This window comes from Mercenaria mercenaria, chromosome 16, assembly GCF_021730395.1.
Source record: "Mercenaria mercenaria strain notata chromosome 16, MADL_Memer_1, whole genome shotgun sequence".
NCBI lineage: Eukaryota > Metazoa > Mollusca > Bivalvia > Venerida > Veneridae > Mercenaria > Mercenaria mercenaria.
This window is the reverse complement of record NC_069376.1, coordinates 35,483,764-35,507,068: the sequence shown is the minus strand read 5'-3', so window position 1 is coordinate 35,507,068 and position 23,305 is coordinate 35,483,764. Positions and strand designations below refer to the sequence as shown.

General features: G+C 36.1%; 2 protein-coding genes across 2 annotated transcripts in view; one reads left to right on the top strand and one right to left on the bottom strand.

Moving 5' to 3' along the window:
* Positions 1-22,662, bottom strand: part of LOC123540300 (uncharacterized) — a 38,165-nt gene extending 15,503 nt beyond the window's left edge. Inside the window, exons 1-5 of the mRNA XM_053526729.1 lie at positions 22,643-22,662; positions 21,613-21,735; positions 19,521-19,671; positions 3,354-3,422; positions 536-612 (exon numbers count right to left, since the gene is read on the bottom strand). Of these exons, the coding sequence (XP_053382704.1) occupies positions 536-612; positions 3,354-3,422; positions 19,521-19,671; positions 21,613-21,720 (405 nt within the window). The 5' untranslated portion in view covers positions 21,721-21,735; positions 22,643-22,662. The remainder of the gene's footprint in view (positions 1-535; positions 613-3,353; positions 3,423-19,520; positions 19,672-21,612; positions 21,736-22,642) is intronic.
* Positions 7,425-11,248, top strand: LOC128549623 (uncharacterized). The gene has a single exon (XM_053526728.1). The coding sequence runs from the start codon at positions 7,787-7,789 to the stop codon at positions 9,740-9,742; it is 1,956 nt and encodes a 651-aa protein (XP_053382703.1). The 5' UTR covers positions 7,425-7,786; the 3' UTR covers positions 9,743-11,248.
* Positions 22,663-23,305: the final 643 nt, after the last annotated feature.

Here is a 23,305-nt window from a genome sequence, read left to right as displayed (position 1 = left end):
TTTGTAGAACCATTTAAGTCTTACATCAGGTAAGGCAATTAGGGAATCAGGGTCGCAGTGGTTAGCAGGTTGGAGTACAACACCAGCGGTCTGGGTTCAATTCCACAAGGCTGATATCCCGACTAGTGTTCAGTGCTGGGCGATTTACTTAAATTGGTAGTGTTTCCAGCAGTATCGACCTGGACTGGATGCTGGTGAGGTAAATATAACACCTGCCATGGGCCCAGCTGGAAATAAGTTGTCCCATCCATTCCAGGTGGGGACTTTCATCAACTGCTCAACTTAAACAAGAAATTCTATCTATCACCTGGGCAGAACAACTTATCTCAACTCAAGAATCCACCATCACCTGGATAAAATCACTTTTTTCAGATATTGACTGTACCACTTATATAAGGTATCAACTATCATCTAGGTAAAACCATCTTTTTCAGGTATCAACCGTCACCTGCATAGAACCATTTATCTTCTAGAACCTATTTGGAGCTCTGCCATTGATAAGTTATAACTGTGAATATACATGTATACTACTTACTCTGGTATATTTAGCTACTTTGTCCACAACAAGTGACCAAACATCAGAGTTCATCCCTGTTGGTGCATCAAGAACGACTAAAAGAATAAACACAAAAAGTCATTTTGCAATCAAAATGAGACATACACAAATATCTATAACTACTGCAGTTTTGTAGTGTTAAAGATCATTCTGATTATAGGATATAATGCTAGAGAAAAAGCCCAGGTGCCCTACTGCACATTATTCAAGGCAAGCACAGGCAACAGAAAAAAACAAGAAGCTGCGTCCAATAAACGCTTGGTGGCATTCTTGTCGATACAAAGCAACCTAAGTCCAAACCGAGGTCAAGTTCAAGGTCAAACTGAGGTCAGGTGATGTCTGAAGATGAGGAATGGTCACAGGTTACATCTGCATTAGTATCAAGTCGTTCTAGTAAGGGGTATTGATGCTAGATGAAACGGTCCCATTTGGTTACCCAAGAGATGGCCCATATAAAGCAACCTAAGTCCAAAATGAGGTCAAGGTCAAACTGAGGTTAGGTGAGGTCTGAAAATGAGGAATGGTCACAGGTTACATCTGCATTAGAATCAAGTCATTCTAGTAAGGCCGTATTGATGCCAGACGAAACGATGCCATTTGGTTAACCTCGTACGGACGGACGAATGGACAGACAGGACAATCACTATATGCCTCCTGCATCAGTAGATGCCGAGGGAATAAAAATTGTGGGAGATTAACGGTAAAAAATATGGAAGGTTGGGGAGTAGGTCGAAGTGTAGTAGGTGCAATGCGGGATAGTAAAACAACATATAAACTTAAGAGAAATAAGATACAATTAAGTGTAAAAAACTATTTTTTCAGGGAAATGGTGTGAAGTAATGGTAAGTAGATGGAGACAGGGTGTATGAAGGAATTTGAAAAACAATATGAGATGTAATCCTCAAGCTACCAGTTTCAGTGACCCTAAGAATACCACTGGCAGAATTCTTGGAGAAATTCTTGAGGAAGAACTAGTCTCATTTATGGATTACTATAGTGTAGCCTTTCCCCAATTCAGATGATGTAAAATAGAGTGGAAAATCTTTCAGCAAATATAATTGGTACCGTTTATCACTACTAACTCTGATATGCCTTACAGATTTTCTGTGGGACCTGTTTCAGTGACCCCTACCTTATTTCTAAACTGGTCAAGGTAGCCAGTAATTGGCCTTTTGTCAATGTTAACTTTCACAAACTGAACAACAAACCAAGTAAAAACAATGTTAGGCCTTGTTCATAATAAAGTATAGAGCAAAACAGTTATACTGGTTATGCTGCATAAAATTCTATAAAAAATAAGGGGGTGGGGTTTGAAGACTGGGCATTATATGCACATCTGTTGGTAATTCAAACATACTGTGTTGTATTAGTCAACAAGATGTTGTTTATCTCATTTGATAAAATATGGAAATACTGGCCACCTCATGTCATCAGTATCAGAAGCGAAATATTGTTGTCATTTTTCAGATTGGCTATAATTTCTGGTAGATATATTTAAGCCAATCATGGATTTCAAAGATGTATATTTCCTAAAACTAATTGTTGGACTATTCTATCTGCATAAAAATCAGACAGAAAACAAGATGACATTTGCATCAAAACAGAAAATAAATTGAAATGTTCCTTATAACCCAAGAGCTACATCAGAATTTGAGAGCATAAAAAAGTAATAAGAAAAATGTCTCATAATTGGGGTTACCATGGAAATAACAATGCCATCAAACTGTCATTGTCAGCACAACATTTTCTTTAGGCATACTGAAAGCTGAAATGTTACTGTTAACAACCCTACTATAATTAGTTGCCTAAAATATTGCACTAGGAAATTATGGCAGCAGATTTTCAGAAGGTCACCGAAACAGGTCAGTCACTGAAACAGGTCTTCCTAGAAAACTTAGTTGGGAGAGTGCAATGGATGAGTAAGTTAGAAGCTTAGGATATGGGGCACACTATTTCTAGGAAACATTATGTGTCAAATTGGGAAACATACCATCAAACTTTGACAAAAATTATTACACAACTTGACCCCAGTGACCTTGACTTTTGAGGCACCTGACCCTTAATCACAACATGACTGCTCTTACTAAGATAGATCCTTATGTGAGGTTTGATGATTACTGGGTGAGTAGTTAAGTAGATATAGTGAAATTATTGAGAAATTTTCCATTAAACTTTAACCAGCACAATTAAAATATTTGACCCAATTGACCTTGACCTTTGTTTGTTTTGGGTTTAACGCCGTTTTTCAACAGTATTTCAGTTATGTAACGGCAGGCAATTAACCTAACCAGTGTTCCTGGATTCTGTACCAGTACAAACCTGTTCTCCGCAAGTAACTGCCAACTTCCCCACGTGAATCAGAGGTGGAGGACTAATGATTTCAGACACAATGTCGTTTATCAAATAGTCACGGAGAACACACGCCACGCCCAGGGATCGAACTCACGACCCCACGATCCGTAGACCGACGCTCTACCTACTGAGCTACCTTGACCTTTGAGATACCTGAAACGTAACTATCAGATGTGTGGCCCTTACCAAGATCAAGCCTTATCTTAAGGTAGATGATAATAGGGGAAGTGGATAAGAAGGTACAGTTAAACTAAGAAGATTGCCATAAATTTTTAACCAGAGCTATTACACAATCTGAATGCTATGATCTTGACCCTTTAGATGACAATAGGGGCAGTAGTTTAGTAAAACATTTAACTGAATGTAGCTATGACATGGATGCTAATGTGCTAATGCGAGTGCAAATGCCCTCCTTATTCTTTGAATAGCTGAGCTATAAGCTTACCTGTAGGAGCTCCCTTTCCTTTACAAGATAGGAATAACCTCTGACCCCAACCAATATCATACATTTCACCTGAAAGAATTCAGATCATGAAGCTAAAACAAGTAAACACATTCAGCATGGTATTGCTCAGTCCTGTAACAAAACAAATGTTAAATTGACATCTTTATACCTATAACTTGCTTTTCAACATGGATTTCAACACTCTTGGTTTTTTCTAAAAAGTCATATGCATGGTGAGCTATAATTATGTATGTCCGAAGAATGCAACACTGCTGAACAGGAATATGCAATTGCATGGAAATCTTCGAGTGTCATAATGGTTCCTGGGGCATACCAACAAAATTGATTACGTTTTTTTTAAATCTGTTATTGACAGTCATAAATCAATATTACTATTTCATAATAACAGATTTCATATCTTATGAGTACAATCCAAACTGCAGCTAAATTCCGTCTCAGCTGCATCATATTTCTCATGTGTAGTGCTTTCCTACATATAGCTGAACCTGCCTTAGCTGTCATCTGTATTGCCTTTAACTCCCTGAGGCCGATAGTGTAACATACCTGCTGCGGCGAGATAAAAATTACCACCTGACGTCGAAGACATTATCTGATCTTATCATAATCACACTCGCATGCGGTCAATTGAAATCATGCAGGGAAACATTATTAACTTTTGTGTAAGTTAAAATAAACTTACAAAATCTTCGAAGTTTAAACAAATATTTTTATATCATATTTCGCCCGTGGCTTATATCCAAATTGAATAATAATTTCACTTCGAAATATTCACAATTTAAGCACACATAATGCGTTTGATAAATATTTGAACATTTCTGCTTTTCTTACCTTTTTCACACGTAAACACATTATATTCCAATTGATAGATACGTTATATACACAGAATATTTAAATCAGTATTACAGTGCATTCACGGTGCTACGAATCGCAATTTAACGAAATACCGGTATACTACGAAAAGGTGTTGTGGTCCCGGCTGCTTTCCTTCTTATTTCTATGTTACAAAGTCGCGGTTTTACGAAAATGCAATTTTACGAAAAATGCGCTCCTACAAATGTTTTTTTTTATGCCCTTAAAGCCTGTTTTCAACTCGTTTTAGTTGCGGTTTTACGAATACCTGTATCGTCTAAGTTTTCACACCTTCCATAATAGCGTGAAAAACGCTTTAGAGTGGAAAGTGTCACGATCAATTAGTTGGGCGTGAACAGTTATTAAATTGTGAAAACTTAGTAATTAAATTCGAAACACATACGCTGTGTTAGTGCTTATTTTTTTCTTCTCTAACTATCAGATCGGATGGCATATCAGTCACACTTGTTTCGATATCTATACGTCTAAAACAATCACTACATAAAACATATAAAAAATTTTTTAAGTCCTGATCGTCTGTAAATTGTCGTTTTATTATTCCAAACAATTCAGTGAAGGGTAGCTGAATCGGTATAGGCAATTGCTATTTTTGTTCTCGTGCAACAATGTACCATTATGTACAGTGAATAAAAAGTGAAGAAAAACAAAACAACCAGTTTTACATTTCAGATTCGAATAAGATTTGTAGTAGACCCAGATGTACATATAAAATTTGTATACATGTACATGCACTCCGATACGAAAATAACATGTTTAAATATCACGGGTAGATATCAAGGTGATGTGTAGCGAAATTTCATATGCTGCGTTCGAACGAAAATGATGTCGGTACCGCGACTATAGTCGTCAATCGCCGTCCTGGGGATTCCTGATAACGCGCTTATAGTCGCATATCGACGCTACAGGGGTAGAAAATATAGCGCCTATAGTCGCATTTCGGCCTCAGGGAGTTAAGTAGCCAGTTCATTAACTTCCAAAATCGACTTTTTGTTCTAATTACAATTTGTCTTAAGCAGTCAGAAACTGTGGACTCTTGAGTGTTAACAAGATTTCCCTTTGATCTGGCCTACTGACCTAGGTTTTGACCATACATGTGACCCAGTTTTGAATTTGACCTAGAGATCATCAAGACAAACATTCTGACCAAGTTTCATAAAGATTGGGTCACATCTGTGGCCTCTAGAGTGTTAACAGGCCTTTCCTTTGATTTGACCGTGTGACCTAGTTTTTGACCCCAGATGACCCAGATTTGATCTCAAAGTAGAGATCATCAAGACAAACATTTTAACCTCTCATGAGTTTCAAACTTAAACTGTGGACTCTAAAAGTGTTAACAAGATTTTCTTTTGATCTGGCCTACTGACCTAAGTTTGAACCCACGTGACCCAGTTTCAAACTTGACAGTAGAGATCATGAAGACAAACATTCTGGCCAAGTTTCATAAAGATTGGGTCACAACTGTGGCCTCTAGAGTGTTAACAAGGCAAATGTTGACAGAGGACAACCTGTCACAATAGCTCACCTTGAGCATGAAGACCAGTCACAATAGCTCACCTTGAGCACTTCATGCTCAGGTGAGCTAACAAGAGCTGTCTGATGACAGCGCGCTCGACTATTCGAAGAATTGATTGAAGAATGGTGTCAAAATATATCCACGGATATTCAGACAAAAGAAATAAATAGATTAGACAAACAATGTTCCTGTATTACTTTGATTTCGATAAGTCTTGCACTAAATGGCAATATATGAGCCAATTTCAAAGTCCAAAAAGGGCCATAATTCAGTCAAAATAGTTATGTACTCTTGCCTACAGATGGAAATCATAATGATAAACTAGTGTTCAAAGTTTAAAAGCCATATGTCAAATAGTTTTGACAAAACATGGACTTGTATGGAAACAGAACCAATTTCAAAGTCCAAAATGGGCCATAATTCAGCCAAAATAGATGACAGAGTTATGTTCTCTTTCCTACAGATAGAGACTATTATACTAAACAAGTGATAAAAGTTTCAAAGCCATATGTCAAACACTTTACAAAAAATATGAACTGGTACGAAAAACTTAACCAAGATTTCTCAGTCAAAACGGGCCATAATTCAGCCAAAATCCTTGATAGAGTTATGTACTCTTGCCTATAACTGGACATGGTGATGGTAAACAGATGTTGAAAGTTTCAAAGCTTTATCTCAAAAGACTTTGTCAAAATATGAACTGGTACAAAATATTAACCCAGATTTCTAAGTCAAAAAGGGCCATAATTCAGCCAAAATCCTTGATGGAGTTATGTACTCTTGCCTATAACTGGACATGGTGATGGTAACCAAGTGTTGAAAGTTTCAAAGCTTTATCTCAAAAGACTTTGTCAAAATATGAACTGGTACGAAAAACTTAACCATGATTTCTAAGTCAAAAGGGGCCATAATTCAGTCAAAATCCTTGATGGAGTTATGTGCTCTTGCCTATAACTGGACATGGTGATGGTTAACAAGTGTTGAAAGTTTCAAAGCTTTATCTCAAAAGACTTTGTCAAGATGTGGACTGGTACGAAATATTAACTCAGATTTCTAAGTCAAAAAGGGCCATAATTCAGCCAAAATCCTTGATGGAGTTATGTGCTCTTGCCTATAACTGGACATGGTGATGGTAAACAAGTGTTGAAAGTTTCAAAGCTTTATCTCAAAAGACTTTGTCAAAATATGAACTGGTACGAAAAACTTAACCATGATTTCTAAGTCAAAAGGGGCCATAATTCAGCCAAAATCCTTGATGGAGTTATGTGCTCTTGCCTATAACTGGCCATGATGATGGTAAACAAGTGTTGAAAGTTTCAAAGCTTTATCTCAAAAGACTTTGTCAAAATGTGGACTGGTACGAAAAACTTAACCCAAGGTGTGACGCCGACGCCGACGCCGACGCCGACGCCGTGGTGAGTAGGATAGCTCTACTTATTCTTCGAATAGTCGAGCTAAAAATTCAGAGCAAACATATTACAGGTGATGCTGATAAAATAGTCCTAAATGAAACAGTTTATAATTATACCAAGTTAAATATTTGTTTTCACATATTAACAACAAAAACACACTTAATCACAATAACTTAGATATACTATTTTTAAATGGGAAATGTTCTCCATTCATAATACTTTCTATAACAAAAAGGTCTTTATCATGTTTATATTAACATATTTTGCACCAAAATATTGTAAACTTTTTCTCCACCACAAAACTGGTTAAAAGGATTGGTGTGAATAAATCAATATGACATTGACCCAGTTACCACCAGTCATAATCAATAAATTCACAGATAACTGTCAAAAAGAAATGGAGATTATCTTTACCTGTGTTAAAAAATGTTTAAAATGGTATTAATCTTTTAAACTGGACTACCCGGTACATCTTAAAGTCACAAGTTACAATCTTTAAACAAAAGGAAATAAGAACTTAAACTTGAACAAACAAGGAAGTAAGCATTATCATTTTGTTGAATGAACAAGGTATATCAATCAGTGCATGTTAACAAAACCTAGAAACATTTTTAAAAATGTCTGATGATCAGTATTACGCATCTCAGGATTCAGTAGTACTGAACTGTGATCCGTGTCAGTTTGAGGGAATACAGAAAGATGCTAGAGCATTCTGCCAGGAATGTAATGAATTTTTATGTAACCAATGTCTACAGTTTCATCGGAAATTTCAGGCATTCAGACATCATTTCATTCTTCAAGGAGATTCTATGCCTAGAACCAGAGAGGAAACCAAACCGAAGTTGGCACTCAAGCTTTGCAATGACCACAGGATGAATGAAGTGCAATTTTACTGTAGCACACATAAATCTGTGTTATGTACCTTATGCAAAATGACAAAACATTCAACTTGTGACTGTAAACTGATTGATGATATCTGTGAAAAAGATGATCAAGCTGAGTTTTACAATGCAGTTAAGGAAATTGAAGGCATCAAGACTGAATTTGAAGAGCTTAAAAGTGTTCAAATAGAGGTAATTGATTCTACAGTAGCCAACTCAACAAGTCAGAGAGCACAGCTAGATTCTGTTAGGAAAGAAATGAATGAATACTTTGACAAACTGGAAAATGAAATCAAAGAAGGAGAAATTCAGGAGAAGTCTTATGTTAAAGAACTCAGAGAAAATGTTGCCATGTACAATGATGTAATAAACAATTTGGCCTCTCTTCAGGAGCATACTGATCATGTTTCAAAATCAAATGACAAAGTTGCCATCTTTGCAGCTAAATCTAAACTGGAAAAGATCCATTTAGAATATACCACAGTTAAGAATACCATTACCCTCAAACCAAGCACAAGGAAATCACGGGAAGTTATGCAGAAGATACTGACAGTGAAAGAACTGTGTGACAACATTAAAAAGAAAATTAATATAAAAACATCTGAAGAGAAGAATGTAGAAGAAATAGAAAATAAAGATGCAGGAATCAGTATGAATGAAACTGAAGACAACCACAGACAGTACAGTGACAACTCTAAAGAAGCCACCAGCACTAATGACAAAGATAAGGAAACAAATGAAAATAAACCAGCTGAAAATGATGTGTCAATACAGCAAGATCTTCTAGAGGAAAAACTGAGTCTTCCAACAAATGCCACTGCAAGAAAGAAACCTGAATCACAAAAGCAAGATATGTTATTTGAAAATTTAAGAATCAAGAACATATGCTATAAACATATTAACTTTGGAATGAGCGAATCTGCTTCTGATATAACTGGTTCCCTGTTTCTACCAGGAGGTTCTCTTATTTTATGTGATCATGCCAATTCAAAGTTGATCCTTCTAGACAAAGAATTCCAGCTGCTTCATCAACTCTACTTTAAAGGTAATCTTTGGGATGCTGCTCTTGTCAATGCAAATGAAATCCTAGTAACTCTGAAATCTAAGAAGCTACTGCAATATATCAAGGTCGAGTCTGGGAAGTTACATGAGGCAATGCATATAAATCTAAAAAGGGTGCCCTGGGGTATTGCTGTTTATAAGAATAACATACTAGTAACATTCCACAACAACCCAGGAAATGGCTTTATTGAGGTCCGTGACAGACAAGGTAAAATTTTACGGCATGTAACTGTTGACGAGAATGGGGACGAACTTTTTAATTCCCCTTACTATGTAGCTGTGAATCAACATAATGGTGACATTTATGTAACCGATGGTAGAAAACATAGTCTTACCTGTTTGACATTTGAAGGTAAACCTTTGTACAAAATAGAAAGTGAGGAATTGAAATGGCCAAGGAAAGTGACCCTTGATGATCAAGGTAACTGCTTATTGTGTGCAAGCATGGCAAATAAGATACTGCTGATAAAGAACAAATCAAAATCTCCACTTCAATCAAAGGAGGAGAAAAATGAATACAGTGTGTTGCTGAATAAATGCCATCGACCTCAAACTGTCTCTATTAGGTGGGAAGATCAAACAATGATTGTTGGCCTTAATGCGAACAGCATGATGCTAGTGCTCAAATAACTGTGTAAATAATTGTGGTAAAGGTGGTAAATTAGGTTCTGATCAAGTAGTGATATGGTCAAATGTATGCTTATGTGTAGTCACTGACTGTTTAATTAAGAAATAATTTATAGCAAAAGAGTGTTTTAACACTATTTATGCATGATGGGCGGTTACACATTGGGCGTAATAATATTTATAAATTATTTGTACGATGTATTACCGTCAGAGTGCATAAACAGTGATAAAACATGGTTTTGGTATAAATTATTTCGATTCTAATGTGCCCTTAATCTAAAACGGTAGATAAAATCACCGCACATTAACATGACGTCATTCTAGCGTAAGCTTGTTTTAACAGAGACAAGCATATTAGTATATATGTTAAAATATTGTATTTTTAGATTTTGATTTTTCTATGGTGGCTGCCAAATCAAGATAATGTTACTTTAGCATTGTAGTAAATTTAATAAACATTATGTGACTTTGTCTATGAAATCACATGAATATAATAACTACTGTATTAGATTCATTATTTGTCAAATATTTACATTAACAAATATTCATTTAGCCAAAATTCAGTAGAAATGTAAGTTAGTAAAATTCTTATTACCTCCCTTTACATATCTTGTGTGCGCAACCAGGATGGATTGGAAATAAATTAATCTCGAAGCTACACACTGTTTTAAAACTTGCCTGTTGCTTCAGATTTTTGAAACATTCCAATATCTATCAAATGCAAATTTAGAAATTATACTTAAATCAAAAGCAAAGTACACTTTTTTTTAATACTTTCATATTAAAGGGGAATAACTACAAAATTTCATAAAAAATGATTAAACATACATTTCTATTCGGGATCTACCTCTATGAAATAGGTATTTTTGGTCCTTAAATAAATCTCTGATAGAATACACTAAAAAAGAAAACTGTCATATTAAAATGTTGCTCAAATGTGACTGACCACCTTTAATATTGGTTGTTGTAAAAATGTTGTAAATAATGGTTGTTGTAAAAATGGTGTAAGTAATTGTGTTAATATTAACAGTTTTGTAAAAAATAGTGTAAATAATGGTTGTTGTCAAAAATGGTGTAAATAATGGTTGTTGTAAAAATGGTGACATAATGTTGTAAAGAATGGTTGTTGTAAAAATGGTGTAAGTAATTGTGTTAATAATAGCTGTTGTAAAAATCGTGTAAATAATAGTTGATGTAAGAATGGTGCAAATAATGGTTGTTGTAAAAATGGTGTAAATAATGTTTGTTGTAGAAAATGGTGTAAATAATGTTTTTGTAAAAGGTAGTTTGTTGATTGTAAAGTTGTACCCACACAATTCAGGTTTAATGAATTTTAATGTATTAACTGACCACAGAAGGTCCCCAATATCCCCCCTGGCATAATTTTTAGCATCGGTACATCCTTTGCAAAACCAACAATCTTCTAGCTGGCTAGATGGCTTCCTCATATACCTACCTGACAAAAGATACAAGAAAATATTACATAAGAAATGTGATGTAAGAGATGTTTTTGTGCAAGTCTTCTTTAAACATATTTGAGCCGTGCCATGGGAAAACCAACATAGTGGGTGTGCGACCAGCATGGATCCAGACCAGCCTGCGCATCCGCGCAGTCTGGCAGGATCCATGCTGTTCGCGAATAGTTTCTCCAATTCCAGTAGGCTTTAAAAGCGAACAGCATGGAGCCTGACCAGACTGCGCGGATGCGCAGGCTGGTCTGGATCCATGCTGGTTGCAAAGCCACTATGTTGGTTTTCTCATGGCGCGGCTCATTTATACATATGACAAGAATCTGTTATATAGTGTAACAGTGGATTTCGGATATTTGAATAACCTATTTGTCAGGACAAAATATTCAAATAACAGGAGTATTCAAATATCAGAATGCTAAATTTTTAACTTTTTTTTTTTTTTTAGTACAAATCACACCTGATTGTAAATGTAGAAGTTGTTGGTTGTAGATAGTTATAATAATATTAATGATATGGTATATTAAAGTTATTAAATCTGAATAAAATCCGAATACCTGTTAATGTCTTGGTTAAAGATTAATTCATTATATAGGCCATAATAAATTAATTCCTAGATTATCATCAAAATTTTGTTCAAAAAGGGGGCAGGGGGTAGAATTTTATTTTTTATTTTTAGAACAACTGTAGACAGGGGTTCCATCTGACCCGGACTTATGATTTTGACTCTTGAAATAAGCAGAAGTGTACATACAGACTCCTAGGATTTCAGCTGAAGGGTCCTTTCATCAACATAAGATTTATTTCAGTTTAAACTCACAAAATCAAGCATTATATATTGAAAATGACAGCTATTTATGCATGAATCGAACCCCTGAGTACATGTCAAGACAAAATGGTGAAAACAGAATAAAGTAAAAACAAACAAATCTTGTAGACTTTCGTTTTTACTCTCATATTACACTTATCAACAATTCAACATTTTAATTAGAAGCTGGATCAACCTTCGTTTTGATGTCACCGACTTAGTTTTCTCGAAAATAAAACTAGTAAAATATTGTTATATTTGTTGTTGTTTTTTCTTTCTTTTTTTTTTAAATTAAATATTTTGAATATTAAACAGAAAGCAACTGTTTCAATATTTCGGAATGATATCGTTCAAAAAGACATGACCTTTTCAATTCAAACCAATAACAAAAGGTGTGTCAGTCTTTTTATTACGGTCAAATAGCCAGTTAGTCTGTGTTCAGATCCTATGTTTTGTTCACAGGAGATAACTCCTGAGGCTATACAAATTTTGTATCATTATGTCGCTTTTATTCTCAAAACATAGATTATCAGAGCCAAGACTGATGAAGTCTGAATATATAAAAGAATTATTTTTTCTAAAAAAAGATTACCTAGTCAGTAGCCAGACTAATAGCCAGTTAGCTTGTCAATTTTGTTGTTCGCAGTTTGATCCCGATTAAAATAATCCCTGATTTTTAGCTCGACTATTCATAGTCTATTCCCGATTTGGTTAAGGTTTTGTATGTAAGCTGGTATCTCAGTAACCACTTGTGGGAATGGATTGAAACTTCACACACTTATTCACTGTTATAAACTGACCTACACTGCACAGGTTCCAGAACTCTATTTTGCTTTTTTATGAAATTATGCCCCCTTTTCGACTTAGAAATTCTTGGTTAAGGTTTTGTATGTAAGCTGGTATCTCAGTACACACTAATGGGAATGGACTGGAACTTCACACACCTGTTCACTGTCATGATCTGACATGCAATGTGTAGGTCCCATAACTCTACTTTGCAACTTTTTCAAAATTATGCCCCTTTTTCGACTTAGCAGTTTTTGGTTAAGTTTTTGTATGTACATTATGTAAGCTGGTATTTCATTATCCACCTATGGGAAAGGATCGAAACTTCACGCACTTGTTCACTTTATGAGCTGATAAGCACTGTGAAGGTTTCATAACCCTTTTTCCCATTTTTACAAAATTATGCCCCTTTTTTGACTTTTGTATTCATTCAATTGACAAGCTGTTGAATAGTCGAGCGTTGCTGTCCTCCAACAGCTCTTGTTATAAGTATCCTAATATTTGTGATTTTTAATATTTTCTTTCATCAAAATACTTTTAAATTAATATAAAATTAATTTTGTTTGAAAGTAAAATAAACTACTAGATCTTTTACGGAACATAACGGCAATCTTAGATATTAGCGTATACAGTAAGCGCGGAGCGTAGTTTCCCTTTACCAAAATGGCAAAACTCGAAAAACAAAATAAGTTTTGAAATTGGAAAGTCGTCTTTACATTGTGTATAATGGGTACCCACATTTCGGAGCTGGTCCCGGAGATAAAAAAAACTGCGCATCATACATGGGAATATTCGGTATTTTGCAAGAGCAGTAAATTTAAAACAAATATACGGGACCCTATCACGGTTCGTATATGTTTTTGGGTTTTTTTGAGAGAGAAATAAAAAAGGTTGGGCCGGCATAAAAAAGAGGGGGCGGGCGGGGATGATAATCTAGGAATTAATTTATTATGGCCTTAGTTACAATTATCTGTTTTTTATGTATTATTTTTGCTATCTGAAAGTGAAAACTTTGGTAAGGTGTTAAATCAGCCAAATTTCTTATGGATGTTTGTGCAAGTCATTAATAAACTGACAAAAAAAGGTGTGAAAATGTGTCAACTGAGCAAGATAACTAGTTAATGGATCATTGTACTAATAAACTTTGATAATGTGGCAGTTGAGTCCAATAAGTCCAGGGATGTTCAAAGATAATCTGTCATAGATCTATTGTAAAGCAAATATTGGATTTACCTGTATTGGAAAATATTCAGTGTCATTTGGATTTAGGTCAACTGCCACATTATCAAAGTTTATTAGTAAAAGGCATCTCAGATCATGTTTATGCACTCTTTGGGGAATGGAAGTATTAGTCTGGAAATTGATTATCCATATAAATGGAATAGGTCATAGATTCAAAGCAAAATTTATCCAAATAACAGGAAAACTTAAATTGGAACTAGAAAATGCTTTTGTAAAAAAGCGCATGTCTTCCCAAATGCAAAGTCCTATAGGCAAGAAGTCAATAGGGGTCAGGAGCAAAAGTCAAAGAGACACTGATGGTTGGCTGCAATAGGGATCATGTACTTGGCATGTCCAGTCATCCCGCTAAATTTCAACACTCGTGGCCTAGTGGATCTCAAGTCACTGTTCAGGCTCCTGTGTCCTTGACCTTTGATCAAGTGACCTCAAAATAAGTAGGGGTCATCTACTCTGCATGTCCAATCATCCTATTAAGTTTCAACATTGTAGGTAAAGTGGTTCTCAAGTTATTTCCAAAAAATGATTTTACATGAACAGGCCACTGTGACCTTGACCTTTAATAGACTGACCCCAAAATCAATAGGGTTCATCTACTCTGCATGTTCAATCATCCTATGAAGTTTCAACATTCTGGGTCAGGTGGTTCTCAAGTTATTGATCGGAACTGGTTATCAATGTTCAGGCCCCTGTGATCTTGACCATTAACAGAGTGACCCCAAAAACAGTAAGGGTCATCTACTCTTTATGACCAATCATCCTATTAAGTTTCAACATTCTGGGTCAAGTGGTTCTCAAGTTACTGACCGGAAATGGTTTTCAATGTTCAGGCCCCTGTGACCTTGACCTTTAATGAAGTGACCCCAAAATCGATAGGGGTCATCTACTTTGCATGTACAATCATCCTATGAAGTTTCAACACTCTGGGTCAAGTGGTTCTCTAGTTATTGATCAGAAATGGTTTTCAATGTTCAGGCCTCTGTGACCTTGACCTTTGACGGAGTGACCCCAAAATCAATAGGGGTCATCTACTCTTCATGAACAATCATCCTATGAAGTTTCAACATTTTGGGTCAAGTGGTTCTCTAGTTATTGATCAGAAATGGTTTTCAATGTTCAGGCCCCTGTGACCTTGACCTTTCACGGAGTGACCCCAAAATCAACAGGGGTCATCTACTCTTCATGAACAATCATCCTATGAAGTTTCAACATTCTGGGTCAAGTGGTTCTCTAGTTATTGATCGGAAATGGTTTTCAATGTTCAGGCCCCTGTGACCTTGACCTTTGACGGAGTGACCCCAAAATCAACAGGGGTCATCTACTCTTCATGAACAATCATCCTATGAAGTTTCAACATTCTGGGTCAAGTGGTTCTCTAGTTATTGATCGGAAATGGTTTTCAATGTTCAGGCCCCTGTGACCTTGATCTTTGACGGAGTGACCCCAAAAACAATAGGGGTCGTCTACTCCAGCAGCCCTACAACCCTATGAAGTTTGAAGGTTCTACGTCAAATGGTTCTCCAGTTATTGCTCGGAAATGAAGTGTGACGTACGGACGGAAGGACGGACAGGGCAAAAACAATATGTCTCCTGGGGGAGACATAATTATACAGGGACTGATTGGTGCATTAACTTTGTATCCAAATAAGTGGAATGTTCCAATAACCAGTATTCAAATAAGTGGAATGAACTGTATTAATTGAATACTAACTTACTGGTTTTAAGGCAGATTGCACATGTGTACATAATATACACTGCTATTCAAACTTTTTATATTGATGCAATTTACTAACACTTTTTGGGGAATAGCAAGGCCCCAAAATTTGTTGAAAATGGTGCATTTTGTAACAGTGGCTTTTGATATAAACATACAAATATTTCTAAAGGTTAGACATAGATTTTTCCTACATATAAAGCTGCATGAATAAAGACATTCATTTTTCACATTAATTGTATATTTATAAGTAGCATTTAAGTAACTTTACTTCCATGTAGGATATTGGCAATAAACTCACTCTTGGTAAAATGACTTTGAATGTTTTTGTTTGGTTCAGTGTCAAATCATTAAAGGACATCTTGTGACTTTTCTCAATTTTCCCAATTTTGATCGTAAAGGCAGATTCCAGGTGCCCCTCTGTGATATGCTCCTGGCACAGCAGGCATCTGGGTAGGCCACCCACCTTCTGCAAGTCAGCTAGATGACTTCCTCACATAAAGATTTCTACACTTCAATCAAGGTTTTAAACCCACATCCCTAAGGGGCAAGTTATTTGAAGTCAGTGACCTATCTACTTGACCATATAAGTGTCATTTCATAAAATGACATGTACTGTACAACATAGGAGAATGCTGCATTCATTGATCACATTTTTGACATCGCGTGAGTGTAATAAAGCCATTAAATAACAAGAGCTGTCCGTAAGACAGCCAAGCTCGACTATTCGAAATATTGACCCAGAAGCAGGAAAATATTACCCAAAAAAGTTAAATATCAAAAGAGTTTTAAGGTCAAAAGGGGGAATAATTTGACCAAAATGCATATCAGTTATGGGACTTGCTGCTATCAACTAGTTTTATAACCCAGAAGGCACATGAGAAGTTTCAATTCAATATCTGCATTAGTTTTGGAGATAGAAACTTGCATGTAAAACTTTAACCAGAATTTTCAAAGTCCAAAAGGGGGCATAATTTGCCCAAAATACATGCCAGAGTTATGGGACTTGATCCAGTGAGGTTAGTAATTGATCTACAAAACGAAAAAATAAGTTTCAAATCTATATGCCTTTTAGTAATAGCTGTATGTACTTGCACACAAAACTTTAACCAGAATTTGCAAAGTCCAAAAGGGGGCATAATTTGGCCAAAATGAAGGTCAGAGTTATGGGACTTGATCCTATCAACTAGTTTTATAACCCCGAAGACACATGTGAAGTTTCAAATCAATATCTGCATTAGTTTTGGAGATAATAACTTGCATGTAAAACTTTAACCAGAATTTTCAAAGTCTAAAAGAGGGCATAATTTGCTCAAAAAACATGTCAGAGTTATGGGACTTGACCCAGTGAGGTTGGTAATTGATCTAGAAAAAGATAAAATAAGTTTTAAATCTATATGCCTCTTAGAAATAGTTGTATGTACTTGCACGCAAAACTTTAACCAGAATTTTCTAAGTCCAAAAGGGGGCATAATTTGGCCAAAATGAAGGTCAGAGTTATGGGACTTGCTGCTATCAACTAGTTTTATAACCCTGAAGACACATGTGAAGTTTCAAATCAATATCTGCATTAGTTTTGGAGATAGTAACTTGCATGTAAAACTTTAACCAAAATTTTCTAAGTCCAAAAGGGGGCATAATTAAAAATACATGTCAGAGTTATGGGACTTGACCCAGAGAGGTTGGTAATTGACCTAGAAAAAGAAGAAATAAGTTTCAAAGCTATATGCCTTTCATTGATGGCTGTATGTACTTGCATGCAAAAACTTAACCAAGGTGTGACGCCAACGCCGACGCCACCGCCAGGGTGAGTAGAATAGCTAGACTATTCTTCGAATAGTCGAGCTAAAAATGATAATACACTGGTGTACTAAAGCTGTGACGTCGACGTCATTTATAGTTTAGGCGACGTCTGTCAAATTGTCTAGTTTATATGGCAAAAGAAAGTTGATTTTTTGATGTTTCGACAACAAAGGCTAACATGTGATAAAAAGAATATTACATTTGTGACTTTCCACATTGTATTTATTAAACTCGTTGAATAAAACTGATAAAATGCTCGGCAGAGCCTAGCATTTTATTATTTTATTCAATGAGTTTAATAAATTCAATATGAAAAGACACTCATGTAATATCCTCTATGTAATACTGGGGTAGTGAGGAGTTTGAGGTAATGTGGACAGGGGTGATGATACTAAGAGACATCAAGAAACACAATAAACCAAAAGTTAAAACTCGATGTACATGTACATGGTTTTATGACTCTAGGTGAAATATTTTTTAAGCTATATGCAACATAAACTTTTAAGCACTTTATGTGTATTTTCCACTTAGTCAAGGACCATAACTCTGGTCTGGCTGAGTGAGATCCCTAACAGAACACCGGGTGCTATATAGTAATTCTCTGACGTTTTATAACTTAAAGTCAAATACTCTTTGAGATGCACGCAATACAAACTTGCATGCATTTATTGCATATTTTTGACTACATTAAGGGCCACACCTCTGGTCTGACCAACAGAAATCCCAAAACAAAATCCCAGGTGTGCAACTTCACAATGATGTTTTCAAGGGCAGATAACTCTTTTTCAATACCGGTGACATATGATGTTTATTGCATATTTTTATTTCTTAAATGATTGGCTTTCAATTTCCAAAGTTTGAAGAAATTCTATTATTAGGAAAAATTTTGCCCATTTCATATACAGGGAATTCTAGCGTACGCCTGTAACCACTTGACCATGGAGGCCCCTTACAAGTACTCTCTTATGATCCTATTTGCTAAATAAAGAAAACAAGAGCTGTCTCTATAGGATGACACATGCCCCCGATGGCACTTTGAATGAACAGTTATGGCCGATGTTAGAGTTTAGGACCTTTGACCTACGGAGCTGGGTCTTGCGCGCGACACGTCATCTTACTGTGTCACATATTCATGCGCAGTTATTTTAAAATCCATACATGAATGACAATGATATAGACCAGACACGCCCATCAATGCACTATCATGAAAAATGACCTTTAATGTCTAAGTGTGACCTTGACCTTTGAGCTACGGATCTGGGTCTTGCGTGCGACACGTCGTCTTATTGTGGTACACATTCATGCCAAGTTATTTGAAAATCCATCCATCGATGACAAAGATATGGACCGGACATGCCCATCAATGCACTATCCTTTAACGTCTAAGTGTGACCTTGACCTTTGAGCTACGGACCTGGGTCTTGCGCGCAACACGTCGTCTTAATGTGGTACACATTCATGCCAAGTTATTTGAAAATCCATCCATCGATGACAAAGATATGGACCGGACACGCCCATCAATGCACTATCCTTTAACGTCTAAGTGTGACCTTGACCTTTGAGCTACGGACCTGGGTCTTGTGTGCGACATGTCGTCTTACTGTGGTACACATTCATGCCAAGTTATTTGAAAATCCATCCATCGATGACAAAGATATGGACCGGACACGCCCATCAATGCACTATCCTTTAATGTCTAAGTGTGACCTTGACCTTTGAGCTACGGGCCTGGGTTTTGCGCGCGACATGTCGTCTTACTGTGGTACGCATTCATGCCAAGTTATTTGAAAATCCATCCATCGTTGACAAAGATATGGACCGGACACAAAAATTGCGGACAGACTGACAGACAGACAGACAGACAGACCGACAGACGGTTCAAAAACTATATGCCTCCCTTTGGGGGCATAAAAAATTAACATTAATTTAGACCCTTTTAAAGGGTTCAAAATGTTACTGTACCTTCTGGCTGGAGAAGACTGGCCTCCCTCTGAAGAGCAGCATAGTTGAGGAAAGGGGGGATAACCATGACAGCAACAAGAAATTTACATGCAGTCAAGATGTATCGAGTTCCGGCCTTTGACTGATGATCCTTTAGTCTGGTAATACGAGACTGAAATGAACAAGAGGGTCATTGACCTTAAAGCGCTCACCTGTGTACAAGGCTACAAGTGTGTTTGTATAAGTACAGAGTTAGGTTTTTTCTATGTTAGCCTATATTATATACATGTCACAAACACTTTTGAACCTAGGGCAATAATTTGAACAAGTATGGTAGACATTACAAATCTGATATCACATGCCAAATATCGAGGCTCTAGCTATTATTGATTCAGAGAAGAAAGGTGACCACGCCCCCTGGCAGCCATGTTTTTTGACAAATCAAAATAATTTGAACAATCTTGGCAGAGGCTCACACAAGAACCATTTGTATAAAATTATTTTAAAATTGGGCTTGCAGTTTTAAACAGGAAGATTTTTAAAGTTTCCACTAAATACATATAGGGAAAAGTGAACACGCCCCCTGGCAGCCATGTTTTTTGATGAATCAAAATAATTTGAACAATCTTGGTAGAGGGTCACACAAGGGCCATTTGTGTAAAATTATTCTAAAATCCGGCTATCAGTTTCACACAAGAAGATTTTTAAAGTTTCAACTATATACATATAGGGAAAAGTGACCACGACCTCTGGCAGCCATGTAATTTGAACAATCTTGGTAGAGGGGGACATAAGGACAATGATTTCAAAATTGGATCATCGGTTTAGGAGATGTTGTTTGAAGTTTTTTCTATTTTTAGCTCTGGCAGCCCCTATGTGCAACCAAGCGGAACCATTTGAACAAATGGGGAACATTAGTCAGTTACTTCCCCTGATTATGTCCAAGAAGTAGACTGGTCCTTCCTCTGTTTTTATCGTTGACTTCTTTGTAATTTTCAAAAGCAATATCTATACTAAATTTCATTGGATTGAAAAATGATTAAGGTCAGGTTTTCTTTTAGTTGCCCTCTGCTAAATTTAGGTTTGATTAATCATTTTTATTTAGAAACCTACACATAAAAAGCATATTTATTTTGACCAACCACAACATCTTGGATAAAGGTTATAACAAAGTCAGAGGAATCCAACTGAAAGGGACCAGTGTAATATATGATTATCCTTGCACTTTATCATACAACTTTTCAAGGGAAGTAACAAGCTAATGTTCCTCATTTGGTAGAGGACCACACAAGGAACATTATGGCCAAGTTTCATCTAAATCCATTCATTGGTTTTGAAGGAGATGTCGTTTTAATACAAATGTTGATGACAGACCGACGCACAACGGACACAGCGTTATCACAATACCTCACCATGCGCACTTTGTGCTAAGGTGAGCTAAAAATGAATAAAGTATATACTTATGTTATATTTGTTAATCAGTGTTTTATTTTCAGTACCACCTCAACAGCTAGAGTGCCTGCTTTGAGTTTGGGAGGTCCTGGGTTTGATCCCTGGCCATGTCAAACCAAAGATGAGAAAAAAAATACTGGTAACTCCCTTGGTTGTCGCTCAGTATTTAAAGGGTTGTACTAGGAAGTAAAATAAGCACACGTAAGTATCTGTTACTGGATACCTAGTTTATTGGATACTTAGTTTATTGCACATACCTCATGTTTTTATTTCGATGTAAATGAGATGTGGAGCCAAAATTTGTAGTCCTGTATGGTGCCATATAACCTATAATGTGTTGGTGCGGCGTAAAACCCAAATAAATAAATAAATAAATAGTTTATTGCACAAGAGCTTTGTAGCTTGTAAACTATAAATCCTGATCTCACAGTCATAACACTACCATCATGGTACTGGCTTTCATTAATGACATTTTTTGTGTGTGTTATTATGGGAGTGGGTGGGAAGCGATAAGGAATTCACTTGGAGGGAGCATTGGTGTTGGATTATAATTAATAAATGTCAAAAATACTGAAACTTCGGGTTTTTGGGTTTATCAAGTCAGCTTATGATGTCTTATACTGCAGTTCCGGTAAAAACTTGTTCTTAAGTGTATAACTACCTTATGAATTTTCTTGGATGTTTCTTTATCACCATCAGTTCCATTACTCCGAATTTCTTCAGCCTGAGCCTTTTTCTCTTTTATCTTTCTCTGTCTTGTTTCCGGCATAATTTCTTGAGAGGTCTGGAAAATATAACAACATGCAGTTTTTGTCTTTTTCAGTTTAATCCCCTTTCTCAATGACAGTAATGACATGTCTACTAAAACTGCTTGCTAGACATACTGGCATGCTGAAAAAGAATTACATTGCATGCAAAGAAAACTAATTTATTAGACAAATATTTACAAAATCCTGTAACTAGAATAAGTGTCCACTACCTTAATTACAAATTCACAAGCTGATACACATCCAAGTCAAATAATTATTGAGATATAAGCTTTTCGAACCTTAAATACATATTATGTTTTACTTTATCTGGGGCAGTAACTTTGGTCTTGCTGAGTGACATCACAATGAAAGCCCCAGTTGCACAAACTCACATGAAGAATGATATTCGTATATGGTTTCATGTCTCTAGGTCAAAATCTTCTCGAAATAAAAAGCCTCACTTTTAAAGCAGCATGCCTCCAGATTTGGCTAAAAAATAATCTTTCTTTCAAATTGAAGTTTGGTCTTATTATGAACATTAGAATATGAATTTTTGTTTCTAAAATATTTTAAAAGTTCGAAATCAAGAAAAAAAGATGACCACGCCAGGAATCGAACCCCGGACTGCCACGGCAGTAACCAATAGCGCTATAGCTGAAGTAGTGAATAATGACTTCAAAATATAGATATTTATAATCGAGACAGTTTACATGGAGTAAAAGCGTGACAACGCTTTTCGATTTTCATCGTAAAAAGTAGTAAAAACAGCAAATTCTCATGTGTTTCCCACGGTGCACAATCACGTGACTTGTGACGTTTCAACTGGGGTATCACGCCAAGCAGAATTTGTAAGCAAAACGGTGTTTTTAAATGTAAAGTTTTTAAAGATATATTTTTGTAAAATGACACCTAGCTGGTGCAAGTCCTTATATCAATGCGTACCTCCGGTGATATAACATATGTCCGTGTCTGCTTTAGTTTTGCTGGTAACCTGGACAAACCACAATGCTTCCACAGCAAGAGGCTGATAGGAATATATACTTTTTTGTGGTAAGTCAAAAAATTTATGTTTAAAATCTATACTCATCAGGGATATAAATTAACACTCAGACCCTATTAGCCATCTGGGCTCCTTACAGGCAAATTCTAGGGGCCCACCCTAAAAGTTAGGGGCCCAGCTATTATTAGCGGAAAAAAATTAAAATATACTAACAGTGGTTTAGATCTACATACTGCTTAATAATATATAAAGTATTGTAATTTGCTTCCTGCCAAAATACATTAAAATCTTAAATATAAATACAAAACACTCATCAAACATTGAAAGAGGAAAGTTATAATCAACCAGTGCATAACATGTTCTAAATATAGGTCACAGCCTCTCAAATACGGACGCACTTACTTTAAAGTAACTTAAAGTTTGAATGATTTTTGCAGCACTAGAGGATTTGGGTTGTTTATGGGCATTTTGATAGAGGCTGCATGCTTATGGACATCTGAATTCTAGTATTTTGTTCCATTGTCGAGTTACAAGACTCGCAACCTGTCACGAAATTATTACATGTACAAAAAGTAGAAACCATGTTGCAGTCGATGTTCGAAGCA

Coding starts and splice junctions, on each gene's coding strand:
- LOC128549623 (XM_053526728.1), top strand. CDS start 7,787: ATGTCTGATGATCAGTATTACGCATCTCAGGATTCAGTAGTACTGAAC.